General features: G+C 44.6%; 1 protein-coding gene across 1 annotated transcript in view; it reads left to right on the top strand.

The window, feature by feature from the left end:
* The window catches only part of LOC144121817 (monocarboxylate transporter 9-like), a 40,972-nt gene extending 29,321 nt beyond the window's left edge, over positions 1-11,651 (top strand). The window contains exons 4-7 of the mRNA XM_077655227.1: positions 3,827-3,970; positions 5,636-5,972; positions 7,481-8,013; positions 11,355-11,651. Coding sequence (XP_077511353.1) covers positions 3,827-3,970; positions 5,636-5,972; positions 7,481-8,013; positions 11,355-11,473 — 1,133 coding nt within the window. The 3' untranslated portion in view covers positions 11,474-11,651. The remainder of the gene's footprint in view (positions 1-3,826; positions 3,971-5,635; positions 5,973-7,480; positions 8,014-11,354) is intronic.
* Positions 11,652-14,862: the final 3,211 nt, after the last annotated feature.

The following is a 14,862-nucleotide window of genomic DNA, read 5'->3' as shown; positions in this document are numbered from 1 at the left end:
CGACAACACCTTTGCAGCTGTGCCCATCATCAGTGTGAAACTTTGCTGAGATCTGAATCAGTGAAGCCGGCTTCATCTGATTTTGTAGCGATAGCTACATTGCGCTAGTATTTCGAGCTTTCAGCGTGGCGGCGCCACCACGTGGTCACTTGGTGCGGAGCACCTGGCAGCGGCACGGCGCGCAAGCGAATCCGAGGAGGTGGGGAGGGAGTGGAGAGGAGGAGAGTGTGAACCACGTTCAGGGACGGCGATGAAGAAGAAACGCCCAGCGAAACGGGGCAGCGAAAGACTGACTTTGAAGTTCGACTGAGCGAGTTCCACTCGGCCAGCTGTAGCTATCGCGTCACTCCAGGTTTAACCAGAGCTAAACCACAGCCAATTGTTTTCGTTTAGTACCGCAAGCTAGTAATGTGCGCGTGGCTTCGGCCGCATGCACGACCGGTCACATTGAGGCAGCCAAGCACTCTATAGAATTGGTCGCTCTGGCTTTTCTTCATGTCATTGCGATTTAACATCACCTGGTGCCATCCGTTCGCACCAAGAATATATTCAAGACAGCAGGTGAGTTTCTTGCTTTTTCGCCGGGGCGGTAGACGGCACTCCCACTTTGTGAAGTTTCTGAAAGGAGCAGAAGATCCCGAGTTTTCGACATAGCCATCCCTCCTTCGTTTTCCAGTAATTCGGAAACTCCTTTTTCAAAGGAACTGTTTGCGCTTCTCTATGTTTTCGCTTTTCATTGCACGACCTTCATACCGCAAATACAGTAGAAAGGCGCTCAAAAAACGCGCGGTATATACAAAACGAGTCTTAACCATTCGCCATCGCTTAATTCGCGGCCATGATCAACACAAGCCACCAAAAAAAATACATATGCGCGACAGTCAGAATAGCAAGAACTGTTTGTGCTAAGGATTAAAAATCGCTCTGAAAATTATGAAAGTACTTCAACGCAGTGACCATCTCAATCTGCACGCATAATCTCAAAAGATTCTAAAATCTAGCGTAAAACCTCATCGTGACCTCTATACAACATCACATTCCTAGAACACTAGATAGTAGCAACGCACTCTGCGCTTCATGAAAACATGGGTATGTGTTACCCGGTGAGCATTACCTGCGCGCCTTGCTCCCCACTGGTTGCACGTTGGTCATGCCTGCGTATTAGGAGTTCCTCGGTTCAAAGCGAGAAGACCGACTGCCCTACCACTCAGAAGAAAGGATACATAAACTATATAAATATCGTTGTAAGTAAGCTATCGGTGTTTTGATGAATGGCTGACATCGGTCATTTTGTTCCCCTCTGTTTTTTCGCCAATTTTTTCAATGCCATTTGCACTGATCGCTTCGCAATTGGAGCTTTTCCGCACCTGAGTGCCGTTAACTGAGGGGCTTTAGGACTTAGTGGAGTGATTCTGGGATCGGCTGATCGTGCCGATCTATGGAGCAGAATGCGGCCGTTTGCGTTTTCTTGAGTTATTGCGTATTAAGTCGAGGGAAGCTCCAAGGAAGGGGCTCTTCTGCACAGCAGTTGAGAAGGTGCGAAGGCAAGGCGTCGTTGTAGAGCTGGGAAGGGGTTAAGAACGTTCCCTGAGACGTCAAGCCAGCCGTAGTTGACTGGCGGTGAAAGAAATATAGAGGAGGAGCTGGTTTAGCGCACTCAAGCTCAGGGTATTAGGACCCGACGTTTCGAAGGACGGCATAAGCGTTGCTCGCTGTCATTAATTTCACTTGCGTTGAGGAACTTAGGAGAACTCCACCGTGTCATGCATGCTATCTCTTACAGTGCTTTGCTTGCGATTCTGGCTCCATAAGCGCATCACAATCAAGGCAGCATTCCCGAGGCAGCATGGTCGCCTACGAGCTCAGCCACGTTAAACCTGTTGCGATGCTTGCCTTCCTCGGCGGGAATGTTAGGCGATATCTAACCACGCGAGCCAAATACTTCCGCGGTGAACAAGTGTTCGGTGAATGAGTCTTTGCATACGAGAGCCGTGAGCTGAGGAGCGTTGAGTCGATTTATTCTGCACTGCCAAAAAGTACTTGCTTCTTCTGAGCCGACACTAAAATTTCGTCGCTGTGTCTAAGGCAGACCTTTCGACGCTCCCGTTCGTTGAATCTTCTCAGGGCCGCACAGAACGCTAAGGCGTGCACCTCCAGAAGTACGACATCCATCTCGTCAATCACACTGATATCCCACCGTGCTTTCTGTTCGCACCTGGAAGCACTTGCTCCTGATGCCTTGATTGCGCTGACTTGTCTCTCGTGGTCAACAACAAAGTGGCGAAACAAGTTAAGGATTGGTGATTGGTTTCTTTCGTACAATTTCTCGATAACCATTCAATATCTATACATATCTACGCAGGATATTTTTAACGCAGACAATATATATGCGTCCATTCAACTAAACTTTTTCTCTTATTTATTCTGTGCGTATCAATTGTGTACGTTACAATAATCCTCTTTTAGTTGTGTCGCGTGTGTCTTTTTTGCGCTGCAGTTATTAATACTCTGCGCATGTCGGTTTCATTTCTAACATATTACGCCAATCCATGCTGAAAGCTATGTTATACATCAGTACTTTAGTCCTCTATTAATTGAACTAACAAAAAATTGAAAAACCCGTGAAGAAAAAAGCGGCTCGGTGCACATAAACAAATTATATGGCGCGCCTCACAAACAAAACATTGAACTTGAGCCAAAGTGTCTTCAGTAATACATCGAGATCCAGACTCAAAGAAAAAATTTCATGTATTAAATCGTAAATGCACATCAAAGCGTTATTAAATTTATTTTTCTTTGGGTATGACTACGAGGCAGAGGTAACAGCAATGGCGCCATTGGGCGTGGATGCATTGTTTCAATACTTTTTCTCCCACGTGGAGTAATTGAAGAAAATGCCTTACGTTGACAAGATTATTCAAGTTTGTTAGTTTCTGCTTTCTCCAAGGCTCATTAACCTCTGCCAAAAAAATGCATATAAGTTTGTTTTCAACTCTGTGCAGTGTTCCTTAGAATACGGTCATTGTTTTACGTGACAGCGGGCTTCAACTTGAAGATGCCAGTCCATGTGCCAGCTCTATTGAGACAGCGTAAGGGCCACGCGTCAAAGAAAACCCGATGTCGGCGTGACGTAAAAATGCGCATTGGTCCGAAAGGTAGCTGTTACAAGAGGCTCCCATAGAAGATGCCAGCAACACCAGCGGTGCATCGGATATTGAGCGAATAGAGCAACCGCCAGCAACGGGCGCCATGCGTACTGGCCATCGGCAGCCGTCTTCCTCCTCACCTTCATGTCTACGCGGAGCAGACGACGACTAACGTTGCAAGCCTCGTCTCTCAAGCTGCGACGCAGCAGAGCAGTCGATTTAATCCTAGTGACAGCACCTATGTAGCCTACACAGGAATCGAACCACTGGCCTTCGGGTTGCGAGTCACACACTCTATTGCTACACCATGCAGGCACGTCCGTACGCTTTGGTTAAATAGAGGATTTATATGCAGGTATGCATATTATGCGGTAGTTCGCGTAATGACTTTGCCTGTGAAAGAAGCAAGTGTTCGTGTCTGCGTTGGCAAGAAACGCTGTCGCCCCATGACGTTAAAGGCAGAGCTTCAATTTTCCCCGAACTTTTCGCCATACAGTTAAACGCCGTGTCCTCCCCCTTCGCTATTATGTTGCCCGCATCTATGTATTAAATTAATTTTCACTCAACTAAAACCTCTTTTTTGGAAGGCAGGATTTTAAATCAAGGTAAAAATGATGCTATGTAGACGTTTTGAACACTTTAACATCCAGCATTCAGCCATGCTTTAAAATTACTTTCAGGATTTCTGGTTTATGTTGCGCAAGGCTACGTGAAGACATCTAACATTATTCTACTGAGCACCATTGTCGCATTTCTGGGAGTAGTCTTGTCAGCATTTACCCCAAATATTACCTGGATGACGACAGCTCTTGGAGTAATTCATGGTGAGTAACTAATTATCAAGTCTTATGTGTACGTACAAAAGTCAGACATTTTTGCTTATTTGTTAACCTCCTTACAGCTCAGTCCTTTTATTTGCAGTGTTTTTATCCTTTGTACCATTCGAGTGAGGAATAAGTTTGTGTAGTGGCAGATGACATATGTCTTTTTTTACTACAAGACAAAATGAAGCTCTTGTGGCTTTTCGCGTTTGTTGTAGTTGAATGTTAACCTTTCAGCACGCTTTCATTTATTTCTTGAAATATCGCTGTGAAGAAACGGAATGCCTAGCAAGCTGTACATCTCGATATAATTGATTATTTTAGCGGCTAAGTGATGATTGGTGGTTATACTTTTCTTCTTTTCTTTGTTGACGTACTGAATCAGCGATGCCATCTCACGTGTTGACTGGGCTTAGTTTTTTCTACGCGTTGCGCCATTATGGCAATAAAATCATCAGACGTAAGTTTAGCACTTGTGCCTGTCCGCTCGTTTACTCCTGCCTATTTTGAGTTGTACTTTTTCTCGTAACAAAGAATAGTAGAAGTGAAAGGTTGTACGAGTGGGTTGCGCTTACGCTGGGAATCGTCGTGTTAACTCGCAGTAAGCCTGAGCACAGCAGACGCCTTTGAAGTTTTGCATTGCGGAGCAATGGACGCTTCCCTTAGAGCGGAAATATATTATATCATTTAGAGATTATACTTTCAATTTACGGTTCGAAACAATTTAAGACACGATTGATACTAGTAAAGAGAGCAAGCAATACCATTAAATGCTCCAGAAAATCCCTGAAGTTACCCTGCACACAGAGGAATGTGAAATATTTCGCGCTGGTTCAGCTCGGCATTTATTTTGCTCGCCATAGTGGAACAGTGCCAGTGGTGTTTCAGCGCTCAGCTTCACCTAGCAGTTTCAATGCAGCGAGTGGCATCCGCATTTCAAAGTTTAATTTGTAAGTAAAATTTTGCCGAAGTTATTATTCTGGCTGCCTAGGAAGTACGAAAGCATTCGTCATAGGTCTGACGAAGCAACTTAATATGAACAAAATGACACCATGTAAGTTTCTTATTGTGTCGGTGTCCATTGCACGCGCTGCAAGACAATCAAAACTCATTTGGCATGAACTGCTTCCCAATTTAGGTATTGGCCGCTGCAGTAAGCGATTGCTCAGGCACAGGACCACGCCTAAACTGGCACACCTTTAGTGGCCTCGCCTAGCGTTCGTCGGTGCATCCGCAGGAGCGCTGCTGTCGGACGGGTCCGCGAATCTGTTGTAGGCCCTGCTCCTCGCATCGGCCTACTTCAATGCGTATCGGTTGTGCACGGCGCCTTCAGATTAACGTCTTCTTTCAAATATGTCCTCTTCTTTGTGCGATGGCCCTTTGCGAAGCCCCTCGTCTGACTGGACGTGTGTTTGAATGTTCGGTACGGCAGCAGCGCACCTACTGGTCGCCCGCTCGGTGAGCCAGCGCCTTGCGACGCCAGATAAGTCGCGCAATCTCGGTGAGGCAACGAGTCAACGCTTGCCATTACAGAAAAACATGCACTAGAATTAAGCTGAACCGTAAGCAAGAACAGAGTGTAAAAATTGTTCCGAGTCCCTTCATTGCAGCACGTTGATTCAGCACGTAAAAAGAAATTCTTCTATTAATTCGTCATTTCTCTTCCAGGATGCGGATTTGGCGTGTTCACATTGTCTTCAATCTTGTACACAATGCTTTACTTTCAAAAGTACCGGGCCGTTGCTGGGTCATTCATCTATGCTTCCTGGTCGATTTCGGGCATCGTCGGGCAGTTTGTGTTCGCCCGCCTGGTGGACACGTACGCATTGGAAGGAGCGTTACTCATTTTGGGAGGAGTATTGATGCACGCTACTCCCATTGTTATGCTAGCCAGGAATCCAAATTTTCTTCACTGCAACTCAACGAGGAGCGAAGAGTCGCTTCCGACAACTTTGACCACGGCCGCTAATTCTGCTGAAACTACTTCAAACGGTGCTTCTCACAGGTGACAGCTTTTCCTAATGTATGCAGATTAGTTCCATATATAGTTCCTTAAGGAATTTTTCTATTTCATTTTTCGGGATGAAACAGCTCATAAAGCTGCAAAGAGTGATTGAAGCCCCCATAGTTGTCGAACGCTGACTTTTCTCAGCTAGTCTGTCACATCCCTAGTAAATTTCCTCTTCTTATCCTTTCTGCACAGAGGGAGCAATAGGTAAGCTTATCATACCTTTATGCTCTTTGTTCTCAAGGACACTTAGAAAACAACTATCGCGGACTTCGTATATAAAGCTTTTTAGAAGAAGTGCGACTTGCCCGTTCGAGAGTTTTTATAAGGAAAAAAGTTTTAATAGACATACTCTATGTAAATGCAAGTAGAAGTGCAAGTTATTTGTTTAATACTGGCATAAATAGCACCTTGATTGTCTCACATGAGCAATATAAAATACCTTCAGGGCTTCAGATAAAAAATATTTATTTTTGTCATTTTGTGGGTACCACGCTAAGCTATTTATGAACGAGCAGCACTGATGGCCGGACTTGTGAAGATTATTGATGTAAGCTTAATATCTATCAGAGCATAAATTGAGTCTAACATCGTCGCGAGACGTGCCGACGACCTGGCAGAGGTAAGGCCAACCAGGCTAGCCTCATACTCTTGCACGTCCACTCGATTTAACTACATTATAGCCCTTCCACTGTTTTTTATCGCTCTTCTTGCTTCTGCCGCTGCTTCGCGGATTTCTGCATAAAATAAGAATACCTTTTAATTCCACACATTGCAAGCTTACAAAATTGGCGCAATTTGTTCGTAATAGAAACAGTATGCGTTCATTTGTATGGATACAATGTTGGATAAATGCTTTGTGATCAGTTTCACTCACGTGTGCCATTTGACATTTGTTTCATCAATTTGTTTAGTACAGTTCGTTCCCATTTCGTAGCCATTGTTCACGGTAGCCAGTCAAGCATACTACGAGGGGGACGTTTTCGTCCTCGAGTTTGAAATCTTAACTTGCAGGCACTCTTTAGAATGCCAAAAGCAAAAAAAACTAATCACAAGATCCTCGGCAATTTTCATGCCAGCAAGCACGCAGCTTGAACAAGAAATGAAAACAGCAATGATGACTTTATTCCGCAACCACTTTACGAAGAAACAAACGGCACCCGTGAGAAAATATATTTGGATTTACTATCAGCAATGAATAAACCACGAACAAGACTGTCCGAAACTTGAACACCAAAACGAGAAGACCTTACCTGGGCAATGCCTATTTCTAGCGCATGCTAATTGCACTGCGAAGACTGGAAGAGAGTGCCTGAGAGGTGTTAATCAACCTCGCTATTATTTACTTTTCAGGACTTAGTATGTTTCTGTTTTGCGGCGGCATTACATTTTACTTGCTCGCGTGTAATTTTCTGCTGATAGTACTCTCGACTATTCGCGACGCGGATTGCCTCTTTTGCCAAAAAAGAAAATTCATTGTCTCAATGTCTATTTTTTTCACAAAGGAAAGACGGAATCCTGGAAAGTGGCGAAGACAGAAGCCTCAAGCCTCCCGATATCGGTTTTTTGAGACATGCAGTGGCGCTTCTCAGGTCGCCAGCCTTCTACATCCTTATGGTGACCACCAGTACCGCGGACTACACATACGTAGAATTTGCCAAGACCATCGTGGATTATGGAAATGACAAGGGTTTGGAACTCGATAAAGCCACGCAGCTAATCACCTACTCCTCTGTGGGACAGCTTGTAGGCCGTGTCGTGGTTCCTTTCCTGGCGGACGTCAGACCAGCGCTCCGCGGACCCCTCTATGCACTAAGTTTCTTGGCAATGTTCGCCTGCCTTACAGCACTCCCTCACGCTTCCAGTTTCCCATTTGTCGTGGCTCTTGCTGTCCTTGTGGGGATCGCGCAAGGATACATAATGTGCATCAAGTACGTGATCGTTGCGGAGTTTGTTGGAGTCGAACGGACCTCATTTTGCGGAGGCATAGAGGGCGCTATCCTGATTCCGGTCAGCCTGGTCAGTCCCCTAATCACTGGTAAGCGAGCATTATACAGGTACGAAACAGAATATCGCTTTCTCTCTTTATTATTGTCCAAGTTGCACATACATTCTTCTGTTTCACAGATACGTGTATTGGCAACATGCATTTAAAGAAAATATTTTATTTTGAGAAATGATAGAGGAGTACACGGAAATGAAAACAAATATAGCCTACTACAGAAACTATGGAATGAAGGAGGGAATAAAAAAACGGCACATGTTGAAGCATTTTTTGTTGCCCTCATGGGAGAGATTTAAAGCACATAGTTCAATCATGCAAATAATATCTGATTACGCTTTCAGATTAATTCATTGAGAGTATCACTTCCATGACAGACTGAGAAATAGATGCGTTTCTTCTTTGCAACATGACAAACGATGACAATTAATGCTGCATAGCGAACCGTCATGCGTGCAGTTAAATAACGTCACTTGACAGCTCTGTCAAATTGTACTGGCGTGCCGAGGCTCCGCCAGGTATTTAGCCTTTTGCCTCGGCTGAATTTTTGGGTGTGAAACAAGAACTAAACCAAAGAAAACAGAATATGAGATATATTAAGGCTGCAATGCCAGAATAACGTGCCACCAAAAACACCACGCTATCGCTCTTGATTTCCGGACCTATGGTAGGTGTTCCGGGAAAGCTATTCATCATTAGATTCATTACATCACTGTTGAGTTCATGAAAAAACCCATACAATATACGGTGGTTAAACATTAGTCATTTGAACTTCCTATGTACTGTTTCTTCCGAGACAATATTTAAATCAGCAGGAAAAGGCCGCAAAAATGTGAGTATGAATTTCAAAAAGTTTGGAAATCGGTCAGGTTTGCGAATGCGGGCACGTTTGGGTTCTACGTGAAAAAATTTTGATGGCTTGCTTTAAAGGCTCCATTGTCGTCTTCAAGATTGGGAATGCTATGAACGTAATAGATTCGTTGATGACTAAAATGAAGCCTTGGTTTGCCTTTGTTATCGGAAAGTACTTTTAAAGATTAATTTAGAACGCCTATAATCGCGTAGAAACGGTGTTCCGTAAAAGCTTGCGTCCACGATCGTAGGCTCAAGTAACTGTACACGTTTTCGATGGAAATTTTGCGTTGTTAATGTTCAGTTTTTTGCGCTGTGTGCGTTCAAGAAGAGCGGCCAATCTTCTCCAAAAACAAGCAGAAGGTTTGACTTCAGCTGCTACGTAGTGATTCCGCAAGGAAAACAAACATCATTTGGGGATTTTCATAAGAAAACCGAAACGAGATGGGAAGTGACATTTTAAAGTCGATGTGAAATGGTTCAATCTTCATCACGCCTAATACCTTACGCATTTGTCCAGTATTCTAGGTTGTGGTAGGACTCAAACACCTTTGCTGAGAAAAATATTTATATCAATAAGTGAACGATTGCTATTTGTTAAATAAAGCAACATTGTATATAAGTAATACACCTTAGGTTTTAAAATTACTGATGTTTCTGCACATACGCCTTTGTTGCGGCATACAATTTGGCTCAAAGAGAAAGAAAAATGATATTAAGTGAATTGATTTATTCTGTGTAAATCACCAGCAAAAAAGAAACACGATAGTTCCGGATATCTCATCAGAAATAGCTGTATTCCAGTACCATTTCGTAGACAATTTCAAGCATTCATATGGACGCATGCACTTCTAAGTATTTATTTTTTTATTTATTTATTTGATACCTGCTTCGCCTTTGCAGACATTACAGCAGGGGGATACATGAAATTAAGCATCACATTTGAGACGAATAACGAAACTAATTACACCAAGGCCGATAAAAATCATCATTAGAAACAATAGATAGAATAATAGACGGAAGATCATTCCACTCTAGTATAGATTTAACAAAAAAATTTATAGCGCAAGACGTCACGTTTAAAGGAAAATTCATTTACTTTGAGACAGTGGTCCTTTCGTTTGGGTATGTAGGATGGCGCTTGGATTTGCTTTTCCTTATCGATTCCAGTTTTGGAATGGCAGATATTATGAAAAGTTTCAACCATAGGTTTCATCTACGATCTTTCAAATCATATCATTTAAGTTTACTTTTCCTTTCTCTCACCCTAAGTTAACGATCCCAATGACCTACAACGATTTGCACTGCCCTATTTTGTATTTTTTAAAGCGTATCGGCGAGCTCTTTGATATACGGATCCCAGCAAACACATGCGTATTCTAATAATGCTCCCACATGTGTGAAATACAATTGTTCTTTTAAGTTAGATGGAAGTTCGCTGAAATTTCGTCTTAGAAAACTCAAAACAGGTGCAGCCTTAACTTTTATGCAGTGAACGTGCCTAGTCCCCCTCAAATCACTTGTTAAATAAACTCCTATATATATATATATATATATATATATATATATATATATATATATATATATATATATATATATATATATATATATATATATATATATATATATATATATTCCCTCGCCGTGCTTAGTGTAGAGTTATTTACGGTATACGTAGTCAACTGTTCTGAGCGTTTCCTTGTAAAGGTGACATGAACACACTTTTAACATTCAACGACATTTTTGAATGGGCACACCAGGATGCTATTACATTCAAATCGTGCTGCAGGTATTCGGAATCACGTCCATTACTTATAGTCCTGTAAACTGCAGTCACCCGCAAACATTCTGAACAAAGATTTGAGGCCAATATTAACATAATTTATATACAACCGAAACAAAAGAGGGCCCAGGACAGCCCTGAGGAACTCCTGAGGTCACGGGAACATATCCGAAAGAACATCCGTTGAGAACGATCGACTGCTGTCTTAGAGACACTCGGCTATCCATGCAATAACAGATTCATTCCGTTTACAGCAACGTAATTTGCTAACAAGAAGGTCGTGAGGAACAACGTCGAATGCTTTTTTGAAGTCCAAGAAAATACAGTCAACTACTATACGCTTATCTATTGCTAGAGCCAAATCATGCATGAACTGAAAAAGCTGCATTGAGCAATCTATATTAGTAGGAGGACCTACCCTTTCGAAGCGTCTCTGCTGTAAATCGTGAGAATTAAAGCACCGGGGTTTTTGCAGGAGGTAAACACACGCGGGATCTCACTGATTACCGCATTAAACCGCAATGTCTCCTATGCATGCAGAAGGCCAAGGCCAGCCTTGCGCCATTCTTTAGTTGTGGTCATTCATTTCTTTGAACATTGACGGTGGCTATAGTATGGCTACGCGAAGAACATCGCATTTTAAATGCGGCTTACGATTTGATGTTTCAGTAGCTAATTGAGATATTCGTAATATTGACCTATTTCGACTCATCATCTTGCTGTTTTTCTCACGGTCTTGCAGGACATTTTCGTGATGGACAAGGCTCCTATGACAACTACTACCGTATGCTGGGAACAATAAACGCCGCTGCAGCTCTCCTTTTCTCTCCACTTTTTCTGTGGAACCAGTGCCGAAAGTAATGCACGAGACCAAACCCTGATTCGAAGTCATGGATTAAATTTCGAGGAAGGAAGGAATTTTGTCCTACTTGCGTCCCTGTGTTTGCAACGCCTTACGTTTACTGAGAAAGACCACCCACTCCTTTTCGACCGCGTATATCATTACTCCAGTGCTGTCTCCTCGGTGGGCTTAAACGGAGTACGCCTGCCATTCATGCATGCATAATTTGTTTATTTGGTCAGTCACTGCCCTGATAAAGTATCTTGCTAGACGCGGCGCCTGCTGACCTGTCATGCCTATTCCATGACTGCTAACTTGTGGGCAATCCGTGAAGACGTTCCCCTACCGTGATGACCCACTCCCACACCACAGCGGACCACCTGTGGGTGAATTTTCACCTTTAGCACCCCGAACCCGGGACCGCGCCATCACTTATACGAAGCTCCAGGCGATCATCCTTGGACCGACAAGCTGCCCAGTTGCCACCTATTTGGCCCCACCAGGTGCATACGCCCGAGGTATCATTCACCACCAATACGTGGATGAGACCAAGGAGGAAATCATGGAGTACTTGATACCCCAGAATCCAGAACATTGCATTCTCTATACCCGCCGTTTAGACAAGACCCAATCTATTGTCATTACTTTCGCAGTGACCAAGGTCCCCCGCCAGGTCTCCTACGCGGGCAGTGCAGTGCGCTGCTATATCTCCAAGAACAGGTGGAAGTCTGCCTTAACTATCGCAAAAAGGGACACCAGAGGACATTTGCCCGTGCCCGAAGATCTCCAGTGTCCTCACTAAGGAGCTCGTGGCGCCTACCAGGCCCATGAAAGCACAGCTGCAGCACAGATGCGCCGAGTTTTACAATCTCAACATGAGACACGACGTCCAGTCTTGTCTCGTGTTGTGATTGTAAAAGTGAGCACATTTGTACTCGATATATGGAATACCAACTGGGCCCAGTTGTCGCCTTGTTAGTCGTTAATGCACCCCTCCCCCCTCTTGCGTAGTTTATTCTGGTTCTCACCAGACTGGTTCCTCCAAGCGCAGACGCCGCTACAAAGTGCCTCCTCTCGTCCTACAACGCCAGCTACACGCTGCGAACTCATGTTGTAAACCAAGGTGTTGATAACACCTCTGCCAAAAATAGATTCCGGCACTCCTACCTGTGCTGCAGCCGGCACCGCTCCTGGTCCATCCCGGCCCCTGGGACTCCAGGTTGTCTCCTCATCTAGAATCCTTCTCCACGAAAAATCAGGTGGTCTGGGTAGTCGCGGCTTCTCACTCTCCGGAAACTCAGTCTCGCGATTATGAGCTGCAAGCCCTGCGCGACGAGATAACAGTCCTTAATGTGAGCAACCATAGCAACCAGCTTCGCCATCTCAAACAAATTCTACCCTAGCACTTCAACCTTCTCCACCAGCTCGCCTCTGGCACCCAGATCCACTCTCTCACAACCCAAAAGATAGTACCTTGAGTCCCCTCCCTCTAAGAGGAAAGCTACCTCCTGCTCAGAACGCTGCGTTAATTTTGCCGACGTCGAAAAATTTGAAACAAGCCTAGCAGACAAATGAGAAGACGAAATTGATGCTAAGCTCGAAACGACATTTCTGAGTTCTCCCGACAAATCCAACAACAAATGCACCAGTTCCGGCAAAAAATATAGCAGCAAACCGAAAAGCTTAACACGCTCATGCAACAAATCGAAACACGCGATGCAGGCCTCGAGTTAGGGGCGACGTTAAGGCCGCCCTACCCACACGCGGTTAAACAATACGATCCCTTGCCCCCCCCCCCCCCCCCCCGTTCCAACTCCCAAATACATCCTAGCTTCACCCACACTTCACTATGGCACCCCGCCAGCTACTTAATGTGTGGCAATGTAGCTGTAGGGGATATCACCGCAATGAAGACAACCTGCAGTAGTTCACCGAAAATTCGGAAAACCTCCCAGATAACATCGCCCTCCAGGAAACTTCATTCTTACATTTATATCTTTCAAAAAACAGAAGACGTGACTTCATTCCACTTCTTTCCCGTGTCAACAAGCTGGCGCACCATTCGGGTCTCCTCATTGGAGGATATTTCAATGACCACCAGCCCGCTTGGGGTTACCGCCCCGCCAACCGAAAGGGTAACAATCTGTGGCTACGAGCATGTGACCGGGGCTTCACACTTGTTACTGACCCTCACGGTCCCATCTGCGTAGAAAACAGCGTTTCTCTCGACGCTTCACCTGATCTAACATTCTGCAAAAACGTGCTGATTGATCGGTGGCTTAACACAGAGGATACCCTCGCAACGGCCACTATCTCCTCGTGACCACCCTCAGCAGATCCCGTACCGTCGGAAAGGCCGTCCAACTCTAATCACCGTTTCGGAGAAGTTTCGTTCCCTTCGTGCTCAGAACGTCCCTACCCGATTAATAACCTTGACGAGTGGATCTCCACCCTCCAGGCAGACATCCCTGCTAACACTAAAGAATTACCAGCTACGGCTGATCAAGCCAGTACAGAAGGCCAGGCAGAGTGCCCTGTTCGCCCTTTCTGGGTCTTTTATTTACATAAGAGACCAGTATCTTGACCTCAATATTCAAGGAACAATTTGCAAACTAAGAGTGCCTGACCAGTATTTTCATCACTTCCTCCTCTTCGATTAGGCTAGTTGGCACATGTTATTCGGCATTAAAGAACCTGAAAAAAAAGACAGGGCAAGCGAAGAGCCCGCATGCGGATCGACAGTTGCTCACTATGAACTCATCACAAAATTAGTGAGATTCGCACACTCTCCGGACGCATTGCGCAGTGCTCCTTTCCCGCTGAGCCGTCAACAAAGGCTCAAAGCCGCCTGGGCAACACTATGATGTCTTTATGCCCGAGCTGCACTCTTGTAAAGACTGCGCTAGTGCAAGGGCGTCTACGGCCAGACTTGGCAGCCAATCATATGAAAAAACGGTTCAATTCCAATATGTTTCAAGTTTTTATAAATCTTCACTCAACTCACATTGAGCTTGAAGCTACGGGACGGCGCCCACTCCCTACGACACTCGGTACGACCATGCCGACGACGGGTCAGTCTAATCATACCGAAACCTTTACCAGAAATATGATAGAACCATTGCACGCGGACAGTCGCGGGTAGCACTTGCCACAGCTATTTCGAAACCTCGGCCAATTCGCCATTGCGCTCGGATGCCAAATAAACAGCCCTATACGGGCAAGTCCAAAGCGTAAATTTACACAGAATAATGTATAGTCGCGTGGCGGCATCGAATAGAATGCCTTGTCAGCCTATTTATTTGCAAGAGTTTAGTTTTGGCTGTTTTATTCAGCATTTCAATTTCTTACCTCAGGAATTTAAGACCTAGGCTCAAGCTAGTTTTTAGAAATGAGAATCGCCCGAATAACA

The sequence above is a fragment of the Amblyomma americanum genome, chromosome 2 (genome assembly GCF_052857255.1).
Source record: "Amblyomma americanum isolate KBUSLIRL-KWMA chromosome 2, ASM5285725v1, whole genome shotgun sequence".
In the NCBI taxonomy this organism is placed as follows: domain Eukaryota; kingdom Metazoa; phylum Arthropoda; class Arachnida; order Ixodida; family Ixodidae; genus Amblyomma; species Amblyomma americanum.
The sequence above is the reverse complement of the archived record's forward strand: the minus strand, read 5'-3'. Positions and strand labels throughout refer to the sequence as shown.